At 37.4% G+C, this 25,678-nt stretch overlaps 1 protein-coding gene across 1 annotated transcript in view; it reads right to left on the bottom strand.

The window, feature by feature from the left end:
- Nucleotides 1–377: 377 nt before the first annotated feature.
- Nucleotides 378–25,678, bottom strand: part of TBC1D31 (TBC1 domain family member 31) — a 75,262-nt gene continuing 49,961 nt past the window's right edge. The window contains exons 18-22 of the mRNA XM_051971039.1: nt 21,537–21,677; nt 13,394–13,588; nt 7,365–7,488; nt 5,216–5,323; nt 378–705 (exon numbers count right to left, since the gene is read on the bottom strand). Coding sequence (XP_051826999.1) covers nt 548–705; nt 5,216–5,323; nt 7,365–7,488; nt 13,394–13,588; nt 21,537–21,677 — 726 coding nt within the window. The 3' untranslated portion in view covers nt 378–547. The remainder of the gene's footprint in view (nt 706–5,215; nt 5,324–7,364; nt 7,489–13,393; nt 13,589–21,536; nt 21,678–25,678) is intronic.

The following is a 25,678-nucleotide window of genomic DNA, read 5'->3' as shown; positions in this document are numbered from 1 at the left end:
TTTCATTGTCTCGCCATTAGACCAGGCTCTGGGAGAATAGATGAAAAAGGAAAATAAAAAAACACAGAACTTAATAAAGCTAAATTGTAGCTCATCTACAAAGAGCAAAGATGGAGAGGTATGCAGTGGAGTGGGAGTAAACACTAGCTCTGGAGTTAATGGCTCTGACAGGACCTATTAGATATACACAACCTTTGGGATCTTGAGCCCCATGATCTCACGGGGCTTCACTTCCTCCTCTGTAAATGGGTTTGGATTAGAAAGGTGAGAGATTCCATCCAGCTCTTAATATGAAGTCTTAAGTTATCCTGCTATACAGATTAAATTTTCTTTTATTGGGGATTTTAAAGAAGCTAAATAATTTAAAACAACTACAATTTAATGTTTTTAAAATAAAAAAAAAAAAGATGATTTTTATTTCAAAAAGCACAACAAACTATTTACAAGTAAACTGCCAAAGCTTACATGAAGCGTACATTATTTCTCTTTAATTCAAAATGATCTAAAATCAGGTTCTTTGCAAAATAAACAGGTATATCAGTTTATTTCAGGTAATTAGTAGATCTGTATCACGATAGTGGTGGGAAGAAGGTATATGGTATCTCTGACGAGCCTGTTGGGCATGCTTGTGGCGAAGGTTCCTTATTTCTGACATTAGTTCATGTTCTTTTTTTTCCAACTCTTCTCGTTTTCGATCTAAAAAAACTTGCAAAAAGAAGTTTTAAAAAAATGCTGATTTACATATACAAGCAAACCTTTATTTTCACAGATCAATGTGTTATAAAATCAATAAGGTAAAGAACACTTTTAAAAAAGCACTTTTTACTGAAAAAGAATAAAAGAACGGCATTCTTATGTCTTATACCTCTCCCTATCCCCAACCCCACTCTAAGACATCACCTACCTAAACTGTTCCTTTGTTTTTTTGGTTTGTTTGTTTGTTTTTTTAATAGCTTTTTATTTACAAGTTTTATGAATGGGTAATTTTACAGCATTGACAATTGCCAAACCTTTTGTTCCAATTTTTCCCCTCCTTCCCCCCACCCCCTCCCCTAGAGGGCAGGATGACCAGTAGATGTTTAATATATTAAAGTATAAATTAAATACAAAATAAGTATACATGACCAAATCGTTATTTTGCTGTACAAAAAGAATCGGACTCTGAAATATTGTACAATTAACCTGTGAAGGAAATCCAAAATGCAGGCAGGCAAAAATATAGGGATTGGGAATTCGATGTAATGGTTCTTAGAGTTCTTTCGCTGGGTGTGGCTGGTTCAGTTCATTACTGCTCCACTGGAACTGATTTGGTTCATCTCGTTGCCAGGTCCATCAGAATTGATCATCATATAGTATTGTTGTTGAAGTATATAATGATCTCCTGGCCCTGCTCGTTTCACTCAGTATCAGTTCGTGTAACTCTCTCCAGGTCTTTCTGAAATCAATCTGTTTAACCCGTTCCTTTGTAAAAATAAATCTGATTCCTTGAATTTTCAGTTTATACACCAGCTCTCCAGATGCACACTAAAAAGTGCTTTGCTAGCTAGCTATGTCTGCTTTTGTGTTTGTGCTTTTTTTCCCCCGGGATAACTGGGGCCAATGGTTTGCCCAGAGGTTATATAGCTGTTAAGTGTTAGGTATCTGAGGCTGGATTTGAACTGAGGGCCTGACTCCAGGGAATGGTGCTCTATCCACTGTACCATTTAGTTGCCCCATCTGTACTTCTTAAAAATTCCAAATACCTCGGTGGGAAGGAGGGCATGAATATGCAAAGAAATGGGGGGCAGCACTCTTAAGTTGAGAATTCCTGAAATTCATCTCCTCATAGTCTCTCCTCCATGTAATCAATCACGTCAGACTCATCAGAGCCTTGGGGTACCACGGGCTAATCTCTCCTTGCCTGTTTTCTGCTTCTGAGAAGACCCAATGACTGTGTGATTCTTACGTGGGAGAAGACCCAGTGGGGACAACTGTGACCTTGGAAGCAGGCGCTCTGGACTTAGCTCTCAGCTCTGCCCTGAGCGCCGGGGTGAGTGCCTCCCATTCCTCCCAGCCTGGGCCCTCCTATGAGCTATCACACCTGCTGTCTAAACACTTGTGTCTGGGTTGCATTCCCTCTATTCCTGCAGTGGAAACAGCTCTGGGCCTGGAATCAGGACCTGTTTTTAGATCCTGACAAATCACTTCACCCTCTTTGCCTCAGCTCTTCATCTGTAAAATGGAGACACAATGGAGAAGGAAAGAGCAATTCTAGGAACTTTGCTAAGAAAACCCAATGGACAAAGTTAAGTCAAGCATGACTGACAACGGAACCACTCCAGATCACAAACGGTCTCCTTGAGCCCCTTTGGGCCTGCTTCCTCCTCTGTAAAAGAGTGGTCACTCACACACATTGGCTAATAACAGGTAACACTGATGTAGCCCTTCCTGTGGGAACCATCATCCGGTTCGGTTCTCACACCCCCTGCTCTCCACACACAGCTGAGCTCTGAGGGAGGGCCTGGGCCATGGGCCCAACCAAGAGAGGCCTTTCCTGCTCCCACCAGCTGAGGGTGCAGGGACCACCACAGCTTCCCAAGGGGCTACAAGCAGCCCTCAGCACGGGCACCTAAGCAGCTGCTCTATGTGCTCATTAGCAAGAATTGGGGTTTTCTGAGATTCCCCCAGTTTAAGTCCACAAAGACGCACAGGGCAGACCAAGGGAAATCTCTGGGAAGTTCTTGGCCTCTCCCAGGAATCCCCTGGGCTTCTCCCAGTGCCTCCTGAACTCAGCTACCAGACCCAGGCCTGACCGTGTCACCTCTTACATCCTCGGTGGCTCCCTAGTGCCTCGGATCCCAGGGAAGCCCTTTCCTTGTGGGCCCAGATTTCCAGTCTGGTGATAGACCACTCTTTCTGAGCACTCTACAATCCAGAATTGAGCCAACTTGCCACTCCTCACACAGCCCACGCAATGTGCTCTCCCTCTCTGTTGCCTCTGGGGCAGCCCCCATTCTCCAGGCCTCCAATATTCTCCCTTGGCCTCTCGGAATCCTGCCTGTCCTTCAGGACTCAGCTTGGATTCCAACACTGTCTGCCAAAGGCTGTCCCTTGTCATCCAACCTCCTCCATCCCCCAAATTACTCATGTCTTTCCCTCAGTTTCCTCTGTATGTGTCTGGTCCGTGCCCACACATGCATCTCCCCATTCCAATGTAGGGTCCTTGAAGGCAAAGTCTGTTTTTGTTTTTTCTATTTCCAGCATTTAGTATAACTTCTGGCACGTAATAAGCACTTAATATATGACATGCTCTCTCCCATTTGGACCCTTGCACAGGCTTTCCTTTCTACCTGGAATGTCCTTCCTCTTCTTTCCCATTCTTTAAATCCTTTTCCTCTTCAAAATTCAGTTAAAATACCACACTCTTACATGACGCCCCTCCTGATCTTCCCAGTTACTAGGGCTCCTCACTCCAAATAACCTTGTTGCTCCATATGAACATGTCATCTCCAATAGGATGCAAGTTCCTCAAGAAAAGTGATTATTAACTTTTGCCCTTGTCATAGTGCACACAGTAGCATAATAGAACATACACTAATAAGTGGGTGCTTAATAAAAGCTCTAACATTATGATAGAGCAAAAAGTTAAGAACAGCTATATTTCATTCCCTTTAAACATATCTCCCCCATATTTGACTCTGGCCAATGGTTTACTCATATGATCATCCAGTTTCCTGGCAGTGAATTCCTGAATCTCACTGAAATACTTCTACTTGATTGATCAATTAACCAATTGTAAAGGCTGTAAAAGGGCTGATTCCATGCCTGAAATGTATTTCCTCCTCCCTTTGCATAGTATTATCTTTGAAAAGAAACATTATATGTTAATATATTAATATTGTTTTAGATATATGTGTATATATGCGTGTATTGAATGCGTACACACATGCACAGACATATATCTGCGCTTAATTATAGACTGCTTGGAGGATGTGGGAGGGAGGAAATGGGGAAAAAAATAGAGTAAAATGTGCACAGCAAAGAATAAAAGAAAACCTACAAGGAAGCAAAAAAAAAGATGCACAGTTATGAACACATATTATATGTGTTAGTATATGCTTTCTTAACATGGAAATTATCATATATTTTGAATCCTCTCTGATGTTTTTCTGTGTACATGACAAAGTTATTTCTTTTTCTATTTACATTTTTCCTATTTTGTTTTTAAATTTTACAGAAATAAATACATTTAAAAAAAAAGGAAAGGAAGGTTGTCTTGATCCCTAAACTACCTGTTTGTTTCTCATGGTCTCTCACAACAGCAAATAAGATCCTTGCAAACAGGGAGTGCCCCCTTCCCTGCTTTAACCCTTATGCCAAGCACCCATCCTGGCACAGTAAGGCCCCCCAAAGTACTGCTCCTTCATGTGTCACTTAGGGCCATGAAGTGTATTAAGAGGAAGCATATCCAGAAAAATTTGAGCTGTTTTGCCTGCAAGAAGTATTTCAGTTAGAAAGCAGCGGGGCAGAAGACTAGAAGAAGACCAATCACCCCTTTCTTGGGCTCCTACTTTTCCCCTCCACAACCACATAAAGCTGCTTCCTCCATTCAACAACAATAACAACAACACAGAAATAAACAGAAACCCTTCTCCTCAGGGAATAAAGTCTGCGGCTCCTATGTTGACCAATCAGCAGGAAACTGCTGTCCTGTCAGGCGGCCATCCTTCCTCTACTCTTTGCAGTCCCAGCGGTCCAGCAAAGAGCTCAGAGCAAATAAATGGGTTGGAGAGTGCCCAGTGCAGACAGACAGATCGAGAAAACAAAAGTAAAGAAAGAAGAAACCAGTCACAGGTTTGAAAAACAATGCTAAAGCTGTTTTCCACTGAGCGGTCAAAACACTTTCATTAACATCCAACAAAAACATTGATAAACTACAAATTGTGATAAACTGACACTTGGCTGGTCAGAGGAACAGAAAGTGAGGCTGAAAAATAATGTAATTAGCATTTGGCAGTCTCCCCTCCAGCTTTTAAGACTCTTAACAAGTTTCAGGACTTTTCAGAGAATACCACTGTCTCCATCTTAAAGATTTCTGCCCTTCAGATCTGTAGCTGATATGAGAAAAATTCAAAGTAAAGTCTTGCTGAAATACCAATCCACTTATGATACTTACACTGAGTACTACAAAATTAAAACTTATGATAAAAGGACTCGCCTCCATGTTGCAACTTACAGTGTGTTTCGAGATCAATCCTAGGAATATAATTGAGATGGCCTTCAGACAGGATTGTTGAAGAAACAGGTTTCAGTGGACTTTTGGCCTTTATCTCCTGAAGTCTCTCTGTTAATAAAAAGGTGGGGGGGAAGGGTGTCTGGGTGAGTACAAACCAAATATTAACGCGAGAATCATAAAATACTGTTATGTGGATTTCAAGGAAAAGACTGACACCTTCTTGGAGACAAAAAAAGGATAGTTGAAAGACACTTGTCTTAATAACTGGAATGATACAGACAGATTTCATTCCCTTGATGGCCCACACAATCAAGCCATAAGCTTCAGAAGTTCTTTTACAGGTTCTATTACTGTTTGTTTCTACTCTGAAGTTGTGGTTTGAGCTCCAATGTTATCAATTGCAATTGATGGCCTAGAGGGCCTTCAATGCTCCATGTACCAGATGATATAATGTATTAAGTCCTAGTTCCTGGGGGTGGGGGGAGACGGACTCAGAGTGTACAGGCTTTGAAGAAGAGGAATAAAAGGAAAAGATAAAGTCTTAAAGTGAGGGGGAAGAACTTTCTAGATACAGAGCTGGTTTAAGGTAAAATTTCAAAATAGATTTTTGGTCTGTGGAAGCATTTCAGTTCTCTTTCTGTATTTTTCACTATCTGATAACTCTTGCTCTAAGTCTTAGAGGGACTCCCTGCTGCCCACTAAAGCATCCCTATTCTGAAAAGTTAGACTAGAGGACTGAAAAAAAAAAACAAACCATGTTGAATTTATTATATCCTTGAAAAGCAAATCATTTGCGTTAAAGCTTTGCTAGTACTCATGCCTCTTTTTCTGTTCCACTTTGCTCATTTTATTTGTTGATAAATGTAGAATATAACTAAATTAGGGAAAAAAAGAAATTAGACTTGTCTGATGCCTCAAAGGACAAGATGAATTAAACTGAATTTCCTATTCACTCCAAACTCCCCTTGGGGTAGAGCAAGAGGGGGAAAGAAGTAGGAAAAGGGGCATATGGAGAGAAAAGAAGAATAAAATCAGGCTGGGAATAAGGTCATACTTGGTCCATTTACCCAGAGAAAATAGGACATATTGGCAGATACAGTCAACAATTGGTGAATTCAGAAGTGTAAAAACTTCCAAAGGAATACACCAAATATATATATATGAAACAGGCTTACCTTCTTTTCTTCTTCTTCTTCTTCTTCTTTTTTTTTTTTTTGCTGAGACAATTGGGGTTAAAAGTGTCTGAGGCCAGATTTGAACTAAATTCCTTCTGACGCCAGCGCTGGTGCTCTATCCATTGGGCTATCTAGCTGCCCCTAATAGGTTACTCTTGAAAGATGTCCTAGGTTAGTTAGTGCAAGATGTTTTCTTACCCTAGATTGGTGTATGAGTAAAGGGCACCAGCTACTTATTTACATCTGACTATAAAAACAGCATAAGTTTTGGAGTTTAAGGGTCATTCGAGGTTGATGTGCAAGTTTTGACAGGACTGACCAGCTCCAGACTGGACCCTGCATGGGCTGTGGCAAAAAAAAAAAAAAAAAGACTTCTCTTCACAGTCCCCACAAAACTATGACAGGCTGAGACAAGGCCCTCCTTGCAGACCCGATTTTCATCCCATAAAACGGAAGTAGGAAATCTGCCTAGGAGCATGAATGGCTTTTCTCTCCTGGGAAGCAGAGTGAATGGCCAGCCAGAAGTTCTGGCCCTGCTCACTCCCTGAAGTTGTTTCAGTGCTTTAGCTTCTCCCCTTCCCCGCCTATTGAGTCCACAAAGGATGAGCAGGGACAAAGAAAGCTGAGCAGGGACAAAGAAAGCTGAGCAGGGAAGGGGACTTGTTTCTAAATGCTGGTCATTTCTGAATCAGAGAAGTGCTGCTTGATAGGCAGAAAGGGTTTTTAATATTTAACTGATACAAGCTGTCATGGAGCCTGCACTGTTTTTGTTTCACTTATTAATGGAATGGTGGTGTAAACAAGTATGGCGTATGCAGTTCAGATGCTGCTGGGAACCAACTACTACCTGAAAGGACACTGGGACAGTAGGAGGCTATAAGAGGCTACATGATCAAAAGCAAGCCCCTTAATCTGACTGGGGAGCAGCAGTGATGTGCTGGGCAAAGGATACAGAGGAAAGGGATTGCTCTCACCAAAGCGGTCATCCTGGTATGGAGGGTGATCATCTGTATCAATATTAATACATTCCCTTCTCTCGCGATTACATGAAGCAGCAATTGAATGTGATGTCTGCAAAGGATATTCATCTTCTTTCCCCTAAAGATAAATGACAAGATCAAGAAGAATACAAGGTGAACAGAAGCTCTGGTCGGTGTCCAACTGAGTATAAAACAAACTAATGATACTTGCTCCTATGGTCATCGTAAGTTCTCTATCTCTAATTTAAGATATGTTTCATAAAAAGTTTATAAAAAAGTTTGTTACCCAGGAACACTGTGGAAATGATGGGTAATATTTTAGAACTGAAAAGAACCTTTTGGGCTATCTGTTTCAGCCTCTTCATTTTCTAAATAAGGAATCTGAAAACCTGAGCACTGAAATGATGGAAAGGTCACATGACTAAGATTAAAATCCAGATCCTATGATTTTAAAATCCAGTGTATTTTTAAGATAAATACATATTTTTAGAGTTAAGCAATAGTACCACCACCATCATAAAAAAAAATCTCAAATATATGAAAAAACATGACACCACAGACTTGACTGACTGTTTTGTGAAGACAAATTATTTTTTAAAATTTATGCCTGGATAAGGTAAAAACCTTTCTACAACTACTTCAAGGATGGCCCTCTGATTTTACTGACTGAGAAAATCTAAGCTGAGGAAACCGGCTCTAGCAACAGCAGGTTAGCATCTTTCCGGCAATCTGCAGTCTGAGAATTGCCTAGGGCCCTGAAAAGTTAAGGAACTTGCTTTAACCAGGGCCAGAATCTGTCACAGGTAGTCCTATCTCCATGGCTGATTCTACCCATGACCCCTTATTGCCCCTGGGCAAGCTATTCTATGTAACATTTGGATTGGAGCTTTAAAGAAGAAATTTCTCCTTAAAAAGTATTTTAGGTACTTAATAAATTTCTAGTATGGTATACTTGCAACATGCTTTATTGTCATGTACAAAATGGAAATAATTTGTACTGGACTAAGAGTTGACATTTTTTTTTTTGGATTATTATACATAAAGAAAATTAGAAAGATATTAAGAAAATACCTTAGTTTAACCAATATGCCAAAGTAGCTATGAACTGGGACTATATATAAACTACACTTTCTCCAAAGACCTCCTAAAATGATAATTAAAAATATGAATCATGTAGAAGAAAGTCAAGTGTAAAAAAAAAAAAAAAAAAAAAAAGCATGTGTTGCATGTGAAATTTAACAAAAAGATAAACTGAGGGAATTCTCTGCAGAAGATATCATTTATTAACAGGGGCATGTGACCTGATATTAAAGGATGGGTCAAACGGCACTGTTTCTGGCCTGAAAATGCATGCCATTTTTATAATCACAGAAATTTTGGTTACAGGACTGGCAACATCATGGGGCTAGAAATCATGACTAGCTACTTACATCAAAGAAAGTAGACATAGACCCCATGCAGGATGAAAACCACCTCTTTCTATCTCCTAAGAACTGCTTTTGGGAATTAATGGGTTTTGGCATATTCTGAAATTATTCATAGGGACTCAGATACATATTAGTACCTGAGGAATCAGAGTTAGATAAGACCAACTTAACTGCTAAAAATGGGACAAGGCCAGTTAGTCCTAGCTCCTCAAGGATACAACAGAAAAATATTTAAATAATATTTTACAAAAGTACTGAAAACAGAGTTTTTCTTTATCATCAATTGTGGGAAAGCTTAATATTGTTATCTAACTTCAGTGAGGGGGAGATTGAACTTAAGCACACAAAAGCTTCTTCAACTGAGGCAGAGAAGAGGAATATGATTACTGAATAAAATCACTTAGAGAATAAAATCAAATATAAAATATAAACAGACATCAAAAGTTCTTTAGCCTCCACTTGAAGACATCTAGTAGTAGATGTCATTCTACTCATTCTATTTTAGATAAAGACAGTTTTAACTGTCAGAAAAGTTTTATTTGTTGCAAGCCAAGATCTTCCCCTACAAGTTGCACGTTGCTCTTAATTCATCATGTCCATCATTTCTTACTATATAATATATTCCACTGCATCCACACACCTGAATTTCTTCAGCCATTCTTGCCACTGAAGGCCATCCAATTTGCTTCTGGTTATCTGTTACAGATAATTTGATATATATTGGTCCTTTATGGTTTCTGACTTTCTTGGGCTACATGTCCTGGAGTGGAACTGCTTTGATTTCAAAGGGTGTGGCCAACTGAGTTACTTTTCTTGTATAATTACAAAGAAAAAAATCAGAAATCAGGCCATTTCACAGCTTTGCCAATAGAGCATCAAGGTAGCTGCTCAAAGTTTCTGCATCATTGGTTGTCCTCATTTTCTATCATCTGTGCCAAACTATATGATGTAAAGCCTCAGAATTGTATTCATTTGTGTCTCTTACTACTTGTGATTTAGAGTATATTTTCATGCAAGTTTTTTTTCTTCTAGGCTGCAATTCTTTTGAACATTGTTCATATCCTTTGACCATTTATAAAAATATTTTTTAAAAAGGTATACTGGGAGAGAGAGGAGGATCAAAGAGAGGAATGTGCTCCAAAGGGATAGTGGATAAAACATCTGAGAGAAAATGGAACTGATCTCCTCTATCAGGGTTTTAAGATAGGAAAAGGCAGAACAAAAATGGCTAATTAAGAGTTGATACAGTAGAGAAATGTTAAAATATCACTTAGGTTCCCTGGATGAAGCTAAGATGAGGAACTGTATCCTCAAATACTCGAAGAATTGGCAGATGGAATTGCTGAGCCAATAACACCTGAAATACCATGACTAACAGTGAGGCTACTCCAAGGCTCTGTCCTAGGCCCTCTTCTCATGCCATGTTCTTTTTTGATGACTTGACTGGCTCTCATGCTTCAAGGTCTGGCTCCTGAGCTCGATTCAAACACTTTTAATTACCCATTAGACATTGCACATTCAAAAGTTCTCTTGAAATCTCAAAATTCAACAAGCCTCAAACAGAACTCATTACACTTCCCCTAAAACCCATCCCCCTCTTCTAAATGTCTTTGCTTCAATAGAGGGTACCTTCATTCTTATAGTCATTCAGGTTCATTCCTTGACTCCTAATTCCCCTTCCCCCCATATACCTAATCAATTGCCAAATCTTTTTGTTTCTTCCATGTCTCTCACATCTGTTCCCTTCTATCCATTCACAGGAACCAGCCTAATTCAGGCTCTTTATGAGGCATATAAGAGATTATATCTCTAGCCTTATAAGATCAAAGAGTATTGGAACAGCTTCTGAATTAGTTCCTCTACCTAAATCTTTACTTTTCTGTTTAGCTCCCACAAACCTACTAAAATTGGATCCTTAGCACAGGAATGACCAAGTCACCATCCATCCCCTTACCCCCAATTCTAGCTCAAATGGTTTCCTATTACTTCTAAGATCAAATCAAAAATTCCTCTGGCTGACATTTAAAGTCCTTTCTGACTTGGTTCCAACCTGCCCTTCCAATCTTATTATATTTTACTCTCTTATACTTTTTAGACCAATCCAACAGTCATTCTTGCTCTTCCTCACAAACAAAATTAACAATCCCCCTTGCATTGGCTAAGAGCAGCTAGGTGGGACAGAGAGTGCAGTGCTGGGCCTCTAATTGGGAAGATTCATTTTTCTGATTTAAATCTGGCCTCAGACACTGACTAGGTATTTGATCCTGAGCAAGTCACCTACCCTGTTTATCTCAGTTTCTTCATCTGTAAAATGAGATGGAAGAGGAAATGGCAAACCACTCTAGTAGTTTTGTTGAGAAAACCCCAAATGGGATTGGGATCAGTTTGACATGACTGAAAAATGAGTAAGCAACAAAACTACAAAGGCTGTCCTATCTTTTAGAATCCCTAGTTTTTCCTCTGTGTTCAGTTCAAGAGTCACCCCTTACATAAAATACCAACTGCTTCTATCAGCCTATAAATAGCTAAAGCATTGCTTCTAAAGCAGCATATAAATGTGTATTATTATGAATCAGAAACAAGAATAATTTTTTTAAAAACACCTAGACACTATGCTAAAAAAGTTATCAAACTGTGCATATCCTTTGATCCAGCAGTGTTTCTACTGAGCTTATACCCCAAAGAGATACTAAAGAAAGGAAAGGGACCTGTATGTGCTAAAATGTTTGTGGCAGCCCTGTTTGTAGTGGCTAGAAGCTGGAAAATGAAAAGATGTCCATCAATTGGAGAATGGTTGAGTAAATTGTGGTATATGAATGTTGTGGAATATTATTGTTCTGTAAGGAATGACCAGCAGGATGAACACAGAGAGGACTGGCGAGACTTACATGAACTGATGCTAAGTGAAATGAGCAGAACCAGGAGATCATTATATACTTCAACAACGATACTGTTTGAGGATGTATTCTGATGGAAGTGGATCTCTTTGATAAAGAGAGCCTTAATTGATCAAAGATAGACAGAAGCAGCTACACCCAGAGAAAGAACACTGGGAAATGAATATCATCTGCTTGCATTTTTGTTTTTCTTCCCGGGTTATTTATACCTTCTGAATTCAATTCTCCCTGTGCAACAAGAAAACTGTTCGGTTCTGCACACATATATTGTATCTAGGATATACTGTAACCCATTCAACATGTAAAGGACTGCTTGCCATCTGGGGGAAGGGGTGGAGGGAGGAAGGGGAAAAATCAGAACAGAAGTGAATGCAAGGGATAATGCTCTAAAAAATTACCCTGGCATGCGTTCTAGCAATCAAAAGTTATCAAAAAAAAAAAACAAAAAAACAAAAAAAAAAAACCACATAGACAAGTTGATCAAATTGAAGAAATTGGAGAGAAAAGGACAAAAAATATTACAGATTAAGAACTGGCAGGACTTAGCCACATTTTCCCCATGATCCCATCCCCACAAGCTGCTAGAAGCTTCATTTTGACATCTCCCCCAAACTAACTTGTATCTATTTTTTATATATTAAGGATCACAGAACCACAGATTTTGAGCTGGAAAATACCACATTGGTCTAAGTGGCCATATTTGGTCTAAGAACTTCATTTTACAAATTAAGACCCCTAGAGAGGCAAAGCGATCTGATCAGTGTCAAAATAGGTTTAAAACCTGGACCTCAGATTCCAAACTCTAATACCAAGTTGCCCATGCTGATTTTTCCCAAAGGAGTGTAAACTGCTTATGAGAAAGAAGCATATCATTTCTGTCTTTATATCCTCAGTTCAGCTAGGTGGGAAATGAGTAGGTCTTTAACAAATGCTTATTGTTTGCCTGGGTACAGTAGTTTAAAAAACAGTTATAAGTTGTAAAGTATTGAGAAGAAGTCAGTCAGAATGGCTGAAGATGTTGAGATGGGTTAGGTCGCAGAAAAGACCTGAGGGATAAGGAATAAACCTTATTCCATCTGGAACTGTGGGCTGAACAAGAGGCAGTAGTTGGGCGGGGAAAGGAGGGAGATAAGGTTCAGGAAAGCTGCAAAGTGGGAAGTCATTGTCAGAGAAGTTTCTTATTAATGAAAGCTTCTCCAAAAGTGGATTGGCTTACCACCGATGGCTATGGTAGTCTTTAAGCAAAGACTTATATGACCACTTATTAAGTCATATTGAAGGAGACAATTGTTTGGGGAACAGATTGGACTACAGGGCCAATGGGGTGCCTTCCAACTATAAAACCCTGTGATTCTCCAACATTACTGCCATACACAGTGTGGTTAGACAGTACTATAGATTTGGAGCTAGAAGAGAGCTCACAGACGCTTAGCTCTACACCTCCAGATTAGACAGGGAAGCATTGCCAAGTGGGATGTATACTTCTTTCCCAGGGTTCCAAGGTGCTTCTGCTCAATTTCATTCCCAGAATGACCCTTCATATGCCCACAAAACCACCAGGGAGCCTGGACACACTAAAACTAAGGAGAAAAAAATTTACATAATAAACAAGAAATACCATCTAACTTTTAAGCACCATTTCAAAAATTAAATAATTTTAGGAAACTATGTAACAACATTCAACAAATCAAGTCCTTACCTTTTTTATTTCCAACCCCTTCAATGCACTTAATGTATCCAATTCTCTAGCTCTGTTGTTCCGAAGAAGTCTGGCCATCTCTTCATAATGTTCTTTGCGTTCTGCCTCATCAAATTTTCTTTTAAGTAAAACTTGGATTTGCCAGTCAGTATCAATGCATGCTTGTTCAGCGTTTGCCAAAGTTTCTTCAACCAACTAAAAGTAGGAATTACAAAAACACAGTCAGTATTTTGAACTAAGTAGAAATCCCTAATATAATAAGTGACAGCCAAGTTATTCTTTTTCTAAAATATTTTATGAATAAATTATGATCAACATACAAGGAGAATTCTGTGAAGTGCTTTATAAAATTTAAAGCACCACATAAAAGTATTATGTAGTGTTTTATGGTTTAATTACTTGTAATTAGTCAGAAAACTATTTCAGAAACATCCCAAAGTTGTCATCAATTTTGTAATTTTTCTCTTGCCATCCTAGACTGGAGTAGACCATCATTTGACCCACACTAACACTCTCATGGATACATGTATGTGTGTGTAAGATCACCAAACTATGCATATTTCTATTTATCACTTCTTTCTCTGGAGAAGGATATTGTATTCCTTCATAGTTTTTTTTGGTAGTTGATCTGAGTATTTACAATATGTAAAATAACTCCATTGTTCATTTATTTTTTTTAACAATATTTCTGTTATGTATATGTTATCATTGTTCTGCTCATTTCCACTCATTATTTCATGTAAGCTTTTCCATGTTTTTATAAATTAACCTGCTCATCATTTTTTACAATTTTATTTCAAAAAATAGAAATGCATTTCAGAATTCAGAAAATATACACACAGTTATGTCAGAGAATCATACAATAAAAATATAATAATACTTTTACTATGCTTGTATACAGTCATGCATACCTCAGAAGCATATCTATGAAAAATAAAAGTTAATCTACTTAAGACTTCTCCTATATATTCCAAAGGACATCGCCTGAAAATTAAAGTCCAAGCTAATTATAGATATGTTACAGACTATCTAACACAGAGCCATCTGTCTAAAAGATCTTATTTATTTAAAAAATTTCATTCCTAGATAGTCTCGAGTTAAAAATAAAATTAAAAAAAGGTAAGTTTCCAAATCAAAAATGTTTTAAATTAAATGCATTTAAGCATAGCAAATGTTTTTATTAATTAAAATACTATTAGAAAAATCTGGTTAGCGTATTTATTATTTTATGAAACCACGCAATCAGTCTTTCCAAAATACATTTCTAAACTTGGTTCTGAATATGCCAACCCTAGCACAGAGGCATAAAAAATATAAAAGAAAATAAAGTTTGATTTCCTTTATGCTTAGAAATGCATTATAGGCCCATATGTAGGCCCATATAGACTACACTATCAAGTACTGAGACAACTGGCAGATGTGACTGCTGAGCCATTGAGGGGGGATCCCTGAGAAACTGTAAAGAATGACAGAGGATTGAAGAAGGACAAATGGTGTTCTGGTCTTCAAAAAAGGGAAGAGTATGGAGTTTGCAAACCATAGGCCCAAGTACTTGATTATAACATAGTCATTAAAGGGATGATTAATGGATAAGTAGAGAAGGAGCGCCTTGGCATCATCTAGCACAAGCCATGCCAGATAAACCTTTTTTTTTTTTTTGAATAGGGTTACCCAAGTTTTAGAGAGATCAGAGGAATGCTAAAGATAGTTTTCCTAGATCTTAGCAAAGCATTTTATCATGGTTTTCTTATTATTCTTGTGAAGAAAAAAAAAAAAGAATATGAGCCAGACAACAGTAGTATAGGTTCTAAGGTAGCTGAGTAGTTAACCCATAGAATAGTTATGAGCAGTTCCAGGTCTCCAGGAGTATCCTAGTACTTCTACTTGGTTTTCTGTTGTTAAATATATTTGTGTTTCATTGAATAAAGGAAAACAGGGCACAGATCAGATCTGCAGGTAACAAAAAACTAGATGAGTTTACTGATGACCATCCAGAATTTGGAGTCAAATAAGATAAAAATTTAACACGAATTATTTTTATGGTGCCAAAAATATGGAAATTGAAGGGATTCCATCAGTTGGGTTAATGGCTGAATAAGTTGAAGTATAAGAATGTAAAGGAATATTACTGTGCTATAAGTAATAATCAGGAGGGTTTCAGAAAATTTTGGAAAAACTTTCATAAACTGAAGCAAAGTAAAATGCACATAACCAGAAAGCATTGCACACAGTAACAGAAATATTGTATGACAATCAACTGGGAATGACTTAGCTGTTCTTAGCAATATAAAGATCCAAAACAAGGGATTTAGTATAAAAAAATGTTATCCATTTCCAGAGAAAGAGTATGGATAAAAGTTGAAGTAAATTTTTTTACTTTATTACTTCTTTATTTTCAGTCTTGTGTTTTCTTTTGCAATATGGTTATGGTAAACAAGGAAATGTTTTGTATTACTGTAAATATATAATCTATATCAATTTATTTGCTTTCTCAAGAAGGAACGGAGAGAATTTGGAACTCAACATTTTTAAAAAGGATACTAAAAATTTTTGTTTACATGTAACTGGGAAAAAATAAAATAAAAAAAATGAAAAAAATTTAACAAGAATAATTCTACAGCTAGGGTTATTGACTTATTTTTATGTCTATGACCCTTCAGCAGGCTGGTGAAGCTTACTGGCTCCTTTTCCAAATCGTGTGCTTAAAGAAATATGATGAAATAGATAAAATTATAAAAGAAAAGCAAAACCCAAAAAACAAACAAAAAAAATCCCCCAAAACCAAACCTAAGTTCACAAAGAGATCTTAGGTTAAAAAAAAAGCAAACCCAAATCCATTACGCTTTATATTCGGGTTAAAAAAGACACAAGAACTTCACAAGTGTAAGATGAGGTAGACATGGTAAGTATGGACACTGTCTAAAAAAGTCCTGGATGTTTTAGTTAATTATGAGTCAACAAGTCAAAAGTGTATGATATGGCAACTAATAGAAGCTAGAGTTTATAGAGAGCTTTAAGGTTTTTACAAAGCCATAGAAAATATTGCTATCTTATTTGACCTGCACAACAATTCTGGGAGAAGTGCTATTTTTATCATTCTCATTTTGCAGTTGAGAAAATGGAAAAAAATAGCTCATTTTACTGATGAGGAACTGAGGCAAACAGTTAAATTAAGTGACTTGACTGGGGTCATACAACTAGTAAGTACCAGAGGCCAGATTTTAATTCAAATCTTTTGGACACCAGGATCAGCACTTTATCCACTCTATCACTTGGTGCCTTGAAAGAAGTGAAGAAAGCAAACATGATCTTAAGGTAATTAAAAAAGATTCTGCTTCTAGGGAGGTGATGGTTAGATTACATTCTTCCCTGCTGAGAACAACTGTTAGAAGAACTGTGTCTAATTCTTGAAACTACATTTTAGAAAAGACAAAGATAAACTAAAGTATCCAAAAAAGGAAGACCAGAATGGGGAAAAGGCTCAAATTCAAGTTATATGAAGATTATTTGAGGGAAATGGGGGTATTTATCCTGTAGAAGAGAATATTTGGAGAGAAGGCACATGACAACTATCTTTAAGTATCCAAAAGATAAAGGTATTGGATTTGTTGTGTTTGGTTCCAGAGATCAAAAGAAGGGCAGTGGGGTGATTGCAAAGAGACAAATTTAGGATTAACATAAAGGTAAACTCCTTTATACCTAGAGCTAGCTAAAGTGGAAAGGGCTTCCAGCTTTCGCCAGAGGTGTTGAGTTCTATGTCAGTTGAGGTTTGTAAGCAAAGGCTACATGATCATTTGTGGGATGTCATAATAACAGGGTTCAAGGATGAGTTAATCAAAATGACCAACAAAGTTTCTTCTTATTCTGAAATTTTATGATTGGAACTTCTCCCTCTTTTAGCAATTTTAGAAGAATTTGAAGGATTCATCATCAGGCAGCCTCAGAAAGGTGAAGCAAATATTCTGAAGCCTCAATTGCCATCAACTGCTCTGCTTGGTTTCTACTCCACTGTCATTATCTTGCCTCTACTCCCTAGCTTTTGTGCTGTCTTTCCTCCATTAGGCTGTCTTTCTTCTTTCTTTTTCTTACTGTTATCCCCAGTGCAGTGCTTGGCAAATAATGAGTGGTTAAAAAATGTTTACTGTATTGTATCTTTAAAAAAATGACAAATAATGGCCATTAGATTGGGAGGAAGCTCACAATGACTGCTGGTTACACAGGGATAAGTGCACCAAGGGCTCAAGAAATACTGTGATGGTGGTATATGAATGTTATGGAATATTATTTTTCTGTAAGAAATGACCAGCAGGATGAATACAGAGAGCCTTGGAGAGACTTACATGAACTGATGCTAAGTGAAATGAGCAGAACCAGGAGATCATTATACACTTCAACAACAATACTGTATGAGGATGTATTCTGATGGAAGTGGACTTCTTTGACAAAGAGACCTAACTCAGTTTCAATTGATCAAGGATGGACAGAAGCAGCTACACCCAAAGAAAGAACACTGGGAAATGAATGTAAACTATTTGCATTTTTGTTTTTCTTCCCGGGTTATTTTTACCTTCTGAATCCAATTCTCCCTGTGCAACAAGAGAACTGTTCGGTTCTGCAAACATATATTATATCTAGGATATACGGCACCATATTTAACATATATAGGACTGCTTGCCATCTAGGGGAGGGGGTGGAGGGAGGGAGGGGAAAAATTGGAACAGAAGCGAGTGCAAGGGATAATGTTGTAAAAAAAAAAAATTACCCTGGCATGGGTTCTGTCAATAAAAAGTCATTATAAAATAAAATTAAATTAAAAAAAAAAGAAAAAAAAGATTATTTACAACCTCGATTGTCAGCATTAATAATTTCTGCTTTATCCAGTTGGCAATAGAGCCATCAAGGATTTTTAAGTAGAGAAGTAATATAAATTTATATGAAGAGATTGATTAGAGAAGGTACAGAATGGACACAAGAAAACCAATAAGGATGTTATTATAGTAGTGGAGTGTATAGATAAGATGAGATGGAGGGTGATTACAGTGATTACTGGAATTGATAATACAGTGAAAGTATTAGAATGACTGGGGAATTCTGAAGGCTCTGAAGATTAAGTACATGCACAAATAGATTTTTTGTTAGGTTTTACCAACTTTAAATATTTTTAAATTTTAATTTTAAATGATTTTAAATTTAAATTAAAAATTAAACATTTCATTCCATAGTGAAATTCACTTTCCCTAATTATTACAGTACCACCTCATTTTCACTGATAAAGTGAGTCTGTAAAGGAATAGCCATAGATATCCTGAGGCAAATAGTCTTTCTGATATCTATCTCTATCCCTAAACTATCTGATTTACTATCATATCTAACTAGCTCAGTGAATTTCTTTACTCCAATATTCTTTTTTAGACATATTAAAGACCATCTTGTTCAATCTCAGAAATTCTTCAGGGCAAATATTCTTTTTTTTTAATTTAAATTTTATTTTATTTAATAATAACTTTGTATTGACAGAATCCATGCCAGGGTAATTTTTTACAACATTATCCCTTGCACTCACTTATGTTTCGATTTTTTTCCCCTCCCTCCCTTCACCCCCCCCAAGATGGCAAGCAGTCCTATAAATGTTAAATATGTTGCAGCATATCCTAGATACAATACATATTTGCAGAACCGAACAGTTCTCCTGTTGCACAGGGAGAATTGGATTCAGAAGGTAAAAATAACTCGGGAAGCAAATCAAAAATGCAAATAGTTCACATTCGTTTCCCAGTGTTCCTTCTTTGGGTGTAGCTGTTTCTGTCCATCATTTATCCATTGAAACTCAGTTAGGTCTCTTTGTCATAGAAATCAACTTCCATAAGAATACATCCTCATACAGTATCGTTGTCGAAGTGTATAATGATCTCCTGGTTCTGCTCATCTCACTTAGCATCAGTCCATGTAGGTCTTTCCAAGCCTCTCTGTATTCATCCTGCTGGTCATTCCTTACAGAGCAATAATATTCCATAACATTCATATACCACAATTTACCCAGCCATTCTCCAATTGATGGGCATCCATTCATTTTCCAGTTTCCAGGGCAAATATTCTAAATTGAGAAAAATTAACTAGCTCTATTTGCAGAATATGAAACTTGTATACTCACCCAGATAACAGTCTACATTTTTAAAATCTATGTGTTCCTTCTCAACATAGCCTATATTTTGTTCCAAGTGGGAATAGTTACTTCCTTTCTTAGATTTATTAACACTGTTTATCAAAAATCCTTTGGCAAGGAATATGTTTTACTATGTGATTTGCATTAAACCCAATATGAACTATTAAAAAAAAAAAAAGAAATATTGTGATGGAGAACTGCAACTTCTTCTCTAAAGGCTAGAACTGTATCTCCATGATGCCATCATCTTGCCCTCAGTTTTTCCACTGTATGTATTCCCCCTCACTCTACTTTTTACCTCTTAGCTTGGACACAGTCATCATATCAACACAACTACTGCTGCTGGAAAAGGCACATCAACTAATGCTGAATGTTGGAGGGGATGTGGGAAAATAGGGACACAGATGCATTGTTGGTGGAATTGTGAATACATCCAGCCATTCTGGAGAGCAATTTGGAACTATGCTCAAACTGTGCATACCCTTTGATCCAGCAGTGTTTCTACTGGTTATATCCCAAAGAGATCATAAAGAAGGGAAAGGGACCCATATGTGCACGAATGTTTGTGGCAGCCCTCTTTGTAACGGCCAGAAAATGGAAATTGAGTAGATGCCCATCAATTGGAGAATAGCTGAATAAATTATGGTATATGAATATTGTAGAATATTATTATTCAGTAAGAAATGACCAACAGGATGATTTCAGAAAGGCCTAGAGAGACTTACATGAACTGATGCTGAGTGAAATGAGCAAGACCAGGAGATCATTATATACTTCACAATACTATATGATGATCAATTCTGATGGACCTGGCCATCTCCAGCAATGAGATGAACCAAATCAGTTCCAATAGAGCAGTAATGAATTGAACCAGCTACAGCCAGCAAAAGAATTCTGGGAGATGACTATGAACCATTACATAGACTTCCCAATCCCTCTATTTTTGTCTGCCTGCATTTTTGATTTCCTTCACAGGCTAATGGTACACTATTTCAAAGTCCGATTCTTTTTGTACAGCAAAATAACTGTTTGGACATATATATATACACACACACACACACATATATATATATTGTATTTAATTTATACTTTAACATATTTAACATGTATTGGTCAACCTGCCATCTGGGGAAGGGGATGGGGAGGAGAAAAATTGGAACAAAAGGTCTGGCAATTGTCAATACTGTAAAATTACACATTCATATAACTTGTAAATAAAAAGCTATAATAAAATTTTAAAAATTAAAAAAAAAAAAGAAAAGGCACATCAACTATCATGGACCAACTTATCATCCTTGTGATTGATCTGATGAAAACTCTCTTCATTGGCCACCAAGACTGTCTCACTTGTGTGTTGCTACACCTGGTACTTACTTTAATTATTGGCACATCACTGATGTTGAGTCATTTCAATCACGTCCATTTGGGGTTTTCTTGGCAGAGATACTGCCATGGTTTGCCACTTCCTTCAGTGACTCGTTTTACAGATGAGAAAACTGAGGCAGAGTGGGTAAGGTCACAAGGCTAGTAAGTATCTGAGGCTGGATTTGAACTTAGGTCTTCCTTCCTGATACTTTGGCCACTTTAACACCCAGCTGCCCCTAGTAAGCATTTAATAATTATTTAGCCATTCATTCAATTCCAAAATTCTGGAGAAAATGAAAATAGTTACAAGTAATCTTGCTGTTCTACACTCAAGACATTTGTCCTCTCTGCCTTTGCAAAGGCTGTCCCCTCAGCCCGGCCCTTTCTCCTTACCTCCATCCCCTGTTCCTTTGAAAGCCTTGCTTAGGCATCCCCTACAGCATGAGGGCTTTCTCACTGCTTGCCCTGACCAATCACTTTGTACCTAAGGCAGGGGCTTCTTTTGTATGACCAACAGCCAGCTTGGTACCCAGCATGGAACTATTGTGCAGTAAATGCTTTATAACTGAAAGGATGACACAGAACAGATGTGGCAACATTATTGTCCATTCTTACCTTGTGTGTTTTCAGGCTGTGACACTCATCCCGTTCAACAGCTTTATGAAATCTGCGTTCTTCCAGGTCAACCTTTCTTCTGTAGTTATTGAGACCTTCTTTTATTTCTTGTGAAGCAATTTTCTCATTTTTCGCAAGTTGCTGCAAATGATTTGAACAATCAACTTTTAAAACATATTTGGTAATAAACTCATATACATGACTTTTTCTGTACTGATATGACTTCAACATAAAAAATGTGACCCAAAGTATCAACACTTATCCGTCAGTGGATCTGTGGGGCTGAGTGATGTAGCTAGTTTTTCCTACCTGGGATTCATATTTCATCCTTGATTTCTTACCCTCACTTTCTTCCAGATATCGTCTAATGAGGTTCTACCCAGTGTGATACAAACCTTCTGTATAGGTCTTTTTCCATTGCTAAGCCTATCTTTTGTCCTTGAAATAGCTGCATGACTGGTCCACCTCTTTATCTAATCATATACTTATTGCTGACACGTTGTCAATAGGGAAAAACTCAAATGGAACTGGATCCTTGCAGGCCTCATATTGATTTAGAAAAACTCAAATTAATATAATCAATGTTACATTTTATGTTTTAAAATTTTGTTAAATATTTCCCAATTGTATTTCAATCTGTTCAAGTGGCCTTTTGCATTGGGAGTTCTGCCATTTCTTGAGAGATCATTGCTAGAAAAATGCTTCAGTGTACCTTTCCACTGCCCTTTGGGTCACACACAAGTTCAATTACTTTGGAATCTGTGGTATTCCAAGCTTAACAACTGCATTACATTACGGAAAGAATGGGTTAAGATGATGAATTTTTCATCCCAGGGAGCAGTACTTAGATTAGAGCCTGGAATATGGCAGTCAATCTGTTGATAAGCATTTACTAAATGCTTCTTATGTTCCAGGCACTCAACAGTGCTTATTGATTCACCAGGACTGTTGAAAAGCACTGTACAATTTCCCAAATGCAATGCAGCACCTATAATTCCTTACTCCTATTCAATTACAAGCTCAATTTACTGTCTATCAGCAATCTCTGTTCAAGATAAATGTAAGGTCATATTGCATAGTACCTCACACAAAGTAAGTACCTAATAAATGCTTGTTTATTATTAGTCAATGGAAAGGTCATGCAATTATCAAAGTCATTTCATTCATAGGAATGAAATTTTATTCACTTAAGTTTTTTTCCCCCTTAAAATAATTGTGGGCCCAACCTCTTGAATATTCATGATCCCACTGAGAAAGCATCATTCTAAGATGATGCAGTGAGCACAATGTTATCCATAAAAACGATAACCCGGAGAATCATATCCTAGATAGGAAATACTTCCTGTCCTCTATTTGGATCACGCATAGGACAACATTCTTGAAAGTAATAAATATCTTTAGTGAGCACATACCTCCATCTTGTGCCTCATTTGAAGTTAATGATTAGAAAGCCACTAAGCAGTTCTTTCTGTGATTTATTCACCAAGTAATACTGTGTGAACTTAATATATGCACAAGAAGCTTGTTAGAAAAAATTGCTTTCTAAGTAAAATGCAGCTTTGCAATAAATAAGATAGTAAAACTCTAGGGACATTCTATTTTTCACTTTTCAGTCAATTGTCTTCCCAAAACTGTGGTTTATGGCAGAAATGATGTGGGAAAGTCTGCTTTTCTCTCCAGGCTGCACTATTGACTCACCTCCATAGGATTTTGCTTACCATGCCACAGAAACCACTATGGAAGCTCAGTTGGCCACTAAACTACTTCTCACATTGTTAAGTATCCTCTGATTCCTTCCATTACGGTTACTTTAAGGAGGCATCCCCAGGGCAAATATGTTTTCATTTCTCACCATACTGTTGACTTTCTTCCTGAGCTACTTCTACAACATCACCATGTCAGATACGTTTACCTCTCTTCATCTTTCCCTTTTCAGCTTCCTTTTGTGTGTTATTTTCCCTCTTTAGACTATAAGCTCCCTGAGGGCAGGGGACGATCTTTCTTTCAGGTTGTATTTGTATTTTCAGCACTTAGCAGAGTGCTTTGTATACAGTATATACCTAATGAAGGCTTGTAAACTACCTGTCCCCTTCTCTCTTGCCTATCTTCAGGCTGGGCCTATCTTCTTGCCTTACACCTTCAATACAAATGAGTGATTCTCAAAAGTTTTATTAAAATAAAAACACAAACACCTCAGTGAGCAGTGGGATATTTTCAGCTACTTTTTAAAATTTTTTTAGTTTCTTCCCCTCCCCAAGCTAGTTTACAAAATAATTCTTCAATTCTTTCAAGACTAGATTTTTTCGAAAAAAATTAAAGCCATTTCTAGTCATATGAAAAAAATGCTCTAAATCACTACTGATTAAAGAAATGCAAATTAAGACAACTCATGAGGTACTACAATACAACTTTCAGATTGGCTAAGGTGACAGGAAAAGATAATGATAAATACTGAAGGGAATTTGGGAAAACTGGGACATTAATATATTTTTGGTGGAATTGTGAACTGATACAACCGTTCTGGAGAGCAATCTGAAACTGGCTGTCAAACTGTGCATATCTTTTCACCCAACAGTGCCACTACTAAATCTGCATCCCGAAGAGATCTAAAAGGAAAGAAAGGGACCCACATGTGCAAAAATGTTTGTGGCAGCCCTTTTTGTAGTGGCAAGAAAATGGAAACTGAGTAGATGCCCATCAGTTAGAGAATGGCTGAATAAGTTATGGTATATGAATGTTATGGAGTATTACTGTTCTATAAGAAATGATCAGCAGGATGATTTTTAGAGGCCTGGAGAGACTTGCATGAACTAATGCTAAGTGAAATGAGTAGAACCAGATCACTGAACATGGCAACAACAAGATTATGTGATGATCAGCTGTGATAGACGTGGCTCTTTTCAGGCCTATTCCAATACACTTGTGATGGAGAGAACCATCTGCATTCAGAAAGAGGACTATGGGGACTGAATGTGGATCATAGTATTTCACCTTTTTTTGTTGTTTGCTTGCATTTTTTTTTTTTTTTGATCTGATTTTTCTTGGGCAAACAATAAATGTGGAAATACGTATGGAAGAATTGTACATGTTTAACATATATTGGCTTACTTGCTGTCTAGGGGAAGAGACTGGAGGGAAGGGAAGGAGAAAAATTTGGAACACAAGGGTGAATGCGGAAATCTATCTTTGCATATATTTTGAAAATAAAGAGCTATTAAAAAACAACAACAACAACATCAGATTGTTTCCAGGACAATTTTCTCCAAGTGTACTTAGTCTGGTTTAGCCTCTTTTCCAGACTTCAGCACATCAGAGATAGACCCAGTGGTCCAAATGTCATAAATAAAATAGATTTGTTGTAGAAATGTTACCATATTCTTTTCATTTTCTCTATTTGTTGTCTTGTTGCCAGTTTTATCTTGGGAGGCTCTTGGGATGATGTGGCTCAGTTCAATCCAACAAGCATTAATAAAGACTCACTGTAATACAGGGGACTGCACTAGACATCTGGTCTCATACCAAGTTTTCTGTTCATAATCTTCTTGCCATCTTCCTTCATCAAGCTTTATGGATGCAAAGGCAAACAAATTAGGATTGCCATATCTCTTTAACTGGCAAGGAGAACAAGTATATGGTGGCTCTGATAGTTTATAGACTCCTTTTGCCTCAAGTGTCACAATTGTTTCATGTTGGCTAAACTTTTGCAACAAACAGTAACAATTAAGACCTTTGTCTTGTTTTCGTTTCCCATTTTCTCAGCATCTATGACTAACTGGAAAAAGTGAGGACTGAAACTGTTGCAATTGAATGAAGGGTCATCTTCTTATCTTACCTTCCTATATCCTTATTTTGACTTGTCTCTATGTAGTTATAGTTAGACTACATAGACAGCAAATGATGCATTGTGATGTTATTTGGCGTCTGTCATGTCCAGTACCTTCTCACTCTCTTCAAAAAAAAGTTTTCGGGATATGAAGAGTTAAACTTCTGAAAAGTCAACTTGGATGAAGCCTTTGGCCTCTTTTATTTCTTATATCTGAGTAATATCTTGAACATTTCACCATCCACCCTTCTGTACACTTTCATATTACAGTCACTGAGTAATGTCCATATGAAATTGGTTTGAAGGATCTCTTCAAATA

Source organism: Antechinus flavipes, chromosome 1, assembly GCF_016432865.1.
Source record: "Antechinus flavipes isolate AdamAnt ecotype Samford, QLD, Australia chromosome 1, AdamAnt_v2, whole genome shotgun sequence".
NCBI classification, from domain to species: domain Eukaryota; kingdom Metazoa; phylum Chordata; class Mammalia; order Dasyuromorphia; family Dasyuridae; genus Antechinus; species Antechinus flavipes.
Note: the sequence above shows the minus strand (reverse complement) of the source record. Positions and strands in the feature narration are given on the sequence as shown.